Genomic DNA, 7,564 nt, shown 5'->3' with positions numbered 1-7,564 from the left:
GATTCTTACCTTTTACAACTCTTAATTGTCGACAACATTAGGGACGGAAAACACAAGTCAGAGACGGATTTTATTCCGTCCCTATTAGGGACGGAACTAAAGTGTCGTCCCAAAACATTAGCTAGGAGCATTTAGGAACAAAATTCGTTCCGTCTCAAATTCCGTCCCTAAATAATTTAGGGGCAGATTTATGGCTTTTAGGGACGGAATTTGTGCGTCCCTAATATCAGTTTTTTTAGTAGTGTCAGCTTTGGGGTACATGGACAATGTCATTGTAGCAGCTGCCACATATGATGTAGCAGGGCTTCAGTCGAGGAATAAAGTAGAGAATATGATTACTTGATCATGCCCTCCAACTGATTGGGTCAAGCTTAATGTAGATGGAGCTCAAGATGGTAATGGTCTCTGACTCTCTGGTTTGGGTGTGGAGGTGTTATTAAAGACCCTTTAGGGGCTTGGGTTACCGGCTTCTGTAAAAACTTAGGTCTGAGTATTGTCTTGCATGCGAAATTGTGGGCTTGTTTGGAAGGATTGAATCTAGCTTAGGACAAGAGATTTAGAAGAGTGTGGTGCATCACATTAAGGGCCCGTTTGTTAGTTAGATTTTTTTTGTTTTGCTGGGATTCCTTGGTTGGATAAATAGAAATGCATCGTTTGGTACAGTATTTTTAAAATTTTTTCGAGAATCTGATTTTTCTGTGATTTTATTTTGTGTGTAATTTTTTTTGAAAATACCATCCAGGAATACTCTTCAGGAGGTGGTATTTTAGGATTTTTAGGATTTTTATGGCAAAGGAAAATTTAATACAACTAAACATAATCAAGAAAATTAACCCAATATTCCCGGGAATATGTTAATCTACCAATCAACTTTTTGATAATATTTTCAGAAAACTCATTTTCTCATCATATTTCTGTAAGTCTTGATTTTTGGATAAATTTTTCTTTTCCTCTACCAAACGCCTCCTAAAAATATGTTATAAAGATATTGGCAACTCACATTTCCCATATCCACTGTGAAGGGAATATAGTGGCTGACTTTCTAGCCTCCTACTCCTACTCCTACAACTTTTCCTGGGCAATACAAGTCTTCGACGAACCTCCTCTAGGATATATAGAGAGTCTGGGCAAAAAAATTAAAATAATGCATTTAAATTAAATAATTACGCATTTAATGTTGTTTTGTAAAAAATTACACATCTGTTGCACAATGAGACGCCCACTTTGGGCGTCACATGTGACGCCCCAGTGAGGCGTCTCTCCCTTGGGGAAGACGCCCCATTGGGGCGTCTCATGTGCAACCTATATATACCCCATTTTCCTTTTTTCACTCCTTACTCATTCACCTCTCTAACCTCTCTCTAACCGCGGTTCGTAGCGAAGCTCTGCCAACGTAGGTAAGGTCATAATACCTCATATGTATACATTTAAATTACAGTGCTAGTTAGTAATACATGTTAGGATTGATTGTATATTAGAGACTTGGAACATTAGGATAGTCACTTAGAAATTTTGTGGCATGCTATGAATGGTTTAATGATATAGTAATTTTATTATTACGTAGTTATTATTATTAATTTTTAATTATGCATTAGGGTTTAGCATATTAATTAGTGATTTATAAATAGTGTTAAGGACTTCGTAAATTTCGAATGTATGATGTTATTAATGCGGGAGTGCATAACTTTGTAGTTAGTTAGGTGTGATGATTAGTACGTATTGGACAAGTTGGTAGTGACCTAGGGTTAAGTATTCAGTTAGTATTATATTATTTTTGTCCGATGTATTATTATTATTTAATTGCAAATAAATAACTGTTCTACGTTTTGGCGGGACTTCATAAATTTCGATTCTAGTTAAATAAATGACGCATATGCTTAATTTTTATGATAATCAATTATGTCACTGCTTAATTAAATTGTAAATAAAATGGGGCATTACATGTGATTAATTTAAATGTTGTTTTATATTATATAGTTGAGGATAATGGCTGAGTCATCATCTTCATCGGGATCTGAGTCGGATGAAGAGCCCACCGATCCAGGCATGTGGATCATACCTGGGCCGTACAGATGGGAGGTCCTTCGTAAGAGGACGCAGAAAACTCATATTTCACAGCGAGTGTGGAATACAGAGCATGTAAGGAAAATTAAGACCAGGCGTGGGAAGCCACAAGGGGGGCCACCTACCGGTGCTATTCCACAGGTTGTCGAAGAGTACCTCAGACATGCGAGATTCATACATGTTGCCAGGATGCAACATATCCAGGTATGTTATTTACGTCGTTTTGTATTTATGTAATTATTCAATAAAATTCGTTAACACGTGATAACTGCGTAATTTATCACAGATCGATACATTTTTAATTAGTGCTCTGGTCGAGAGGTGGAGACCAGAGACACATACCTTTCACATGACCCAAGGTGAGATGACGATCACCATACAAGATGTGGCAGGCATATTGGGCTTGCCGACTGACGGCATTGTCATCACCGGATCGACCTCCGAGGATTGGCACGCTCCTTGTGCTGTTGTTTTTGGACATGTTCCAGAGGCCGGTGAGTTCCATCATTCCGGCGACCTCTGCATCTCATTCTTGGATCGGCATTATACCCGGTGGACTGATCATGAGGGGAATCACGATGCCGAGATCTACTTCACAAAAGCCCACATTGCCCGGATGTTGGGGACTTGGTTGCTGGCGGACAAGTCTGGAGGTAGCAATTTTGGTTGCCGGTTTGTCCCGTTGCTATTGGCTTGTCTCAACTTCATCCATCTCGTTGCGGATGCGAGTTGACTTTGGACGACCTTTTGCACGCAACATAGTAGAATCAGGAATAATCTTTGGACCACTAATTTCAGGTATTGCTTCCTCGTTTCTGATTGGCTCCCACAGAAAAGAATAAGCCTCGACCAAGTTAGTTATCAAGAAGACGTCGTCAACGTAAGTGAACACACTCTACCTAACACTTAACGCAGCAGCAACGATGTGACTACACGGATACTTAAAGGCCTTAAACTTTCCACACTGACAGTATCTCTGTGGGAGGTTGACAGAATATGAACGCTCCCAACCTGCGTCAACCTCGAAGACAGTATGTTCAACATTGTATGCACGAACGTGGTGGCCTGTTGCATCTACCTGGTTCTTCTTGACCAATTCAACAACATTTTTGGAGTGACGATGAGCTGATTGAAGTTGTGCAACAACATTTGTTCCTCTCTCAACAAAATATGCAACCAATCTGCTATATGTATGCTTAATCAATGTTGTTATAGGCATATTTCTGGCCCCTTCAAAACCCTATTGACAGATTCAGCCAAATTTGTTGTCATATGATCGTACCTCCGTCCTTCAATATCGTAGGCTCGCGACCACTTTTCCTTAGGGATCGCATCAATCCACTCAGCAATTTGAGGACTACTTTCACGGAAACTCGCAAGATTCCTTTCAAAATCAACCATGGCTGGAGTAAAACCTGCACAAATTGGACATGAACGAATTAAACATAAATTGACAGTCATAATGGAAAGAAATAACTACGCATCGTATCAGTGAGTATACCTAAATTCTTTAACATCCGCTTCAAATCTTCATTCTGAAACTTTTGATTGAAGTTGCTTGCAATATGACCAATACAGAAGACGTGATATGCATTTGGCGACTGCCAATTAGGGTTATTTTCCACAGCATATATTATGCTTCGATGCTGATCGGATATCAAACATATGTTTGACATGGTAGTAACATGAGCACGAATATTAACGTGAAAATAATCCCATGCTTCCAAAGTTTCGCCTTCTACGATGGCAAAAGCGACCGGTAAACATTCATTATTACCATCTTGGGCAGTGGCCACCAACAATTTCCCTTTGTACTTCCCATATAAATGTGTTCCATCAATTTGTATGACGGGTTTGGCAAATTTGAACGCCTCACAACATTGTCTAAACGTCCAAAAAATGCGATGAAAAACCTTTTTTCCAGAAACTAAGCTCTGCTCGGCATAAAGATCATTTGTTTGTATATGATAAAATGAACTGGAGAAAAGCGAAGCATGTATTCGCACCACCTTGGCAAAAAAGCATACGATTCCTCCCAATCACCGTAAATAATTGCCATCGCTTTCTGCTTCGCATACCACGCCTTTCTGTAGGAAACTTGAAAGCCATATTTAGCAGTTATCCTTTCTTGCACCAAAGAGATTGACACAGATGGTTCTAACTTTATCATCCCTGCATTGAAGAGGATATCAGTGCCTCGATAACATCGAACGAATTTAATTACACGGCAGTACGTAAACATTGACATGTCAATACAGTAAATAAATACGTACCTATGACGAGATCTGCAATAACGTCTGCATCGAGCTGTCTATGACCCTGGGAAATGTGCTCATTCACACATTCGTGTTTTCCACCCCATCTCGTAATCTTCCAATTTTCACGAAACACCGGTTTGATCGCCCTTACGCGCCATGGACAACCTTGATCATACGCACAACATTTCATGGACAACTTTGCAGGCGTGCTCTCAATTACAATGACTTCTTGATGCTCCCTAATGAGGTTGTGCTTAAGTGCCATTTGGACATCTTTTTTTGTCGCAAATTCTTGATTGACAAATAACATGTCACCCAGTTGCCACAGACCTTGTATTGAAGCCGATCCAGAGACCGAACCATCAGTACATGATTCTTGTTCGCTCTGATAACTACAATCAATGTAGGAATAATGCAGAATTCCTTCCCAAAAAGGAATAACATCTGTATCACCTGCAATTGCGGATTATAATTTTTTAATACAAACTTACTAATTCAGGTATTAAATCAGTTATCTATTCAGCTATATACAAATGGGATCAATTACCTTCATGGTGAATACCGAACGGGGCAGATGCAACGTCATTCAACTGCGGCATTTGCGCGATGACTGGTTGATGGAATATTGGGATTTGAGACGCACCCATCTCACGGGATTCATCTCCTTCTGAAGCACTAGCATCCTCCGCCAGAAGACGTTCTTCCATTGCCATATTTTCATCGTCGTCATCGTCATCTTCGTCGTGCATTTCCCAAGTCGGATCATTTTCATCTCCCTCAGAAAAGTTACTAACTGGAGACGCATGAGCAGCAGGAGAAGCTGGAAGACGGGGAGAATTTAAATAAACTGACCTCACCGGTAAGGGAGCATTCTCGGTTGCGGCGATTTCGACATACAACTCTAGAAAATTTGTCCTTGACTGGTTGCAAAATTCTTCCATTGTCATCTCCAAGTCTTCATCGTCGAGCACTTTCAAACTAATGTATTTATCACCTTGCCACACCCTTGTCGTGATCTCAGTGATACATTGGTTGTCTGGAAGACTTAACTTCTGCCGAATTCTCTGATGCAGTTCGCCAATGGTTGTGTTGCGTTGGATACTTGTCGGCCTTTTTTCACCTTCGAAGATGACACCTCGTCGACCTTCTACCTTCCTACCATTGTAATATAACACAATACGAACAGAATCAGGATTTGAGCTCATTTTTTTTTTTTGGTAAACAATTTGAGCTCATTTTTAAATAGAATAAGAAATAAAATTCAAATACTAAATTAAAGATAAAGGAATGTTGGTGGAGAAGAGAGATATGAAGAGTGAGAGAAGAGGTGTGAATTGAATGGAGGGGGTGAGGGAATATATATAGCACACATGTGACGTCACTTTTGGACGTCACTTTTGTGCAGCAGATATGTAATTTTTTACAAAACAGTATTAAATGCGTAATTATTTAATTTAAATGTATTATTTTAATTTTTTTGCCAGAGAGTCTGTATTACAACAACAATGGTGTTCGCTGATTTAGGCTATATACTTAGTTTTCTCTTGTTTTATTGTTAATTTCTTGTATTGTCCAAAATAAAGTATTAAAGACCCAACCCCAAGGTAAGTTCATAAAAATGTTAGCCCTCGTAAGTCAGACAAATCATCCAATGAGCAATATGCTAAAAGTGATTTTGTTTCTTGAAAAAAGATAACCATGTTAGCCAATTCAAAAAACAACTTTCGTTGGATTAGTTGTATTAGGATTAGTTAAGAATCAAAATTATATTAATTTTTTATATATATAACCAATTAGTAAGAAATTTATTTTGAGACAATTAATTTAGGGAGCCAACTCGTCTCAAAGAGATAATTAGGGTTGGGTAACTCCAAAAAAGAAAAGAAAAAAAAAGAAAAGAAAAATGTTTTTATTCAAATAATATAAAAATATAATCTTAAAGAGGATTTTACCCACTTTCATTCTTGATCTGAAATTATATGAGCAATTCAACTTATATTAAGAATAATTAAAAAATTTATTTGAATCCAAAAGAATATTTATGCTTAAAGAATTTGAAATAATCAAAAATTAAATAATTATGATGTTAATATTATTACATCAAAACGTCATTTTTACTGATTTTTTTTTATAAATTAACCCAAACATATTTGCTTCTTTTCTTTAAAAAATTAATTCAAATATAATCATCTTTTGAAATAATTAAGCAAAAACAAACTACATCAAAAGTTAGACTTTTTTTTCTTTTCCAAATGCGGTATAAGGTAAACATTTTATATATGTGACCTGATTTATTTTTTCTCCACCGAATGAGTTGGCTCATCGAACCATAATATTTTTGACAATTCTAGCAAAAATTTACATTACCATCAATAATTATTGGTTCAAATGATGAAGAACGACTTGTTCACTTAACAAAAGATTTCAAATTCAAGTCTTAAAATAAAAAATAATAATTTTGGAAAAATCGCTCCATATAATGAGTTTGAAAATATTTGAACCGGACTAGATATATAATCAATAAATCAATAAATATATTTAAAAAATAATTTATATTAGAATTATTCTAATTAAAATATTATTCTTTGATGACATTTTCTTATTAATTTTTGATATAGGATATTATAACAACCAACTAGTGTTACTACTAATGTGAAAACATTAAATATGGAGAATCATAATTATACAAAAGTGAAAAATAAATATAAAGTATTAAATATGGGGAATCATAACCATACAAAGATGAAAATAAATATAACCGTTGGATCAACATAATCGATCTAACATTGAAATTAATTGATACTAACATTGGTAGTAACATTAATTGGTTGTTACAATATCATTTCCCTTAATTTTCATAAGAATTTTTTACACGGTTAATAAAATAAATATTCTCTCTTAGAACCGAATTAATAATAAATCCTTTTTTTAAATGAAATGATATTCATATAAATCTTATATTCTAAGACAAACCCATTCTTGGGAAACTTCTGCCATGTGTCTGTTCCTGCTTCAATTTCAGGTTAGCTTTCACACTACAAATTTTAAAAAGTTTCCTTTTTGGTAATTCAGGAATAAAAAAATTATAAAAGAAATTATAATCTGGACTCAAAATCGATGGACACGATTTGCTATCTAAAATCAATGGTGCAGATTTGTTCTCATTTTTATTGGGACACAACTCATCTTATTTTCAAATTTTAAATGTTGGAAGGAAAGAGAAAAATTTAAATTTAAAAAAC

At 36.0% G+C, this 7,564-nt stretch overlaps 1 protein-coding gene across 1 annotated transcript; it reads right to left on the bottom strand.

The window, feature by feature from the left end:
- Nucleotides 1-2,959: 2,959 nt before the first annotated feature.
- Nucleotides 2,960-4,875, bottom strand: LOC133291608 (uncharacterized). The gene is made up of 5 exons (XM_061489893.1): nt 4,870-4,875; nt 4,692-4,775; nt 3,566-3,998; nt 3,347-3,479; nt 2,960-3,245 (listed from the first exon to the last, which is right to left on the bottom strand). Exons 1-5 carry the CDS (start codon nt 4,873-4,875, stop codon nt 2,960-2,962), a joined length of 942 nt encoding a protein of 313 aa, XP_061345877.1.
- Nucleotides 4,876-7,564: the final 2,689 nt, after the last annotated feature.

This window comes from Gastrolobium bilobum, unplaced genomic scaffold, assembly GCF_033153095.1.
Source record: "Gastrolobium bilobum isolate Gb01-03AN ecotype WA unplaced genomic scaffold, APGP_CSIRO_Gbil_v1 utg542, whole genome shotgun sequence".
In the NCBI taxonomy this organism is placed as follows: domain Eukaryota; kingdom Viridiplantae; phylum Streptophyta; class Magnoliopsida; order Fabales; family Fabaceae; genus Gastrolobium; species Gastrolobium bilobum.
Note: the sequence above shows the minus strand (reverse complement) of the source record. Positions and strands in the feature narration are given on the sequence as shown.

Coding starts and splice junctions, on each gene's coding strand:
- LOC133291608 (XM_061489893.1), bottom strand. Junction 3,999..4,691: donor TCAGAGCGAACAAGAATCAT/GTACTGATGGTT, acceptor TATGCCGAGCAG/AGCTTAGTTTCTGGAAAAAA. Junction 3,246..3,346: donor TACGATATTGAAGGACGGAG/GTACGATCATAT, acceptor TACATATAGCAG/ATTGGTTGCATATTTTGTTG.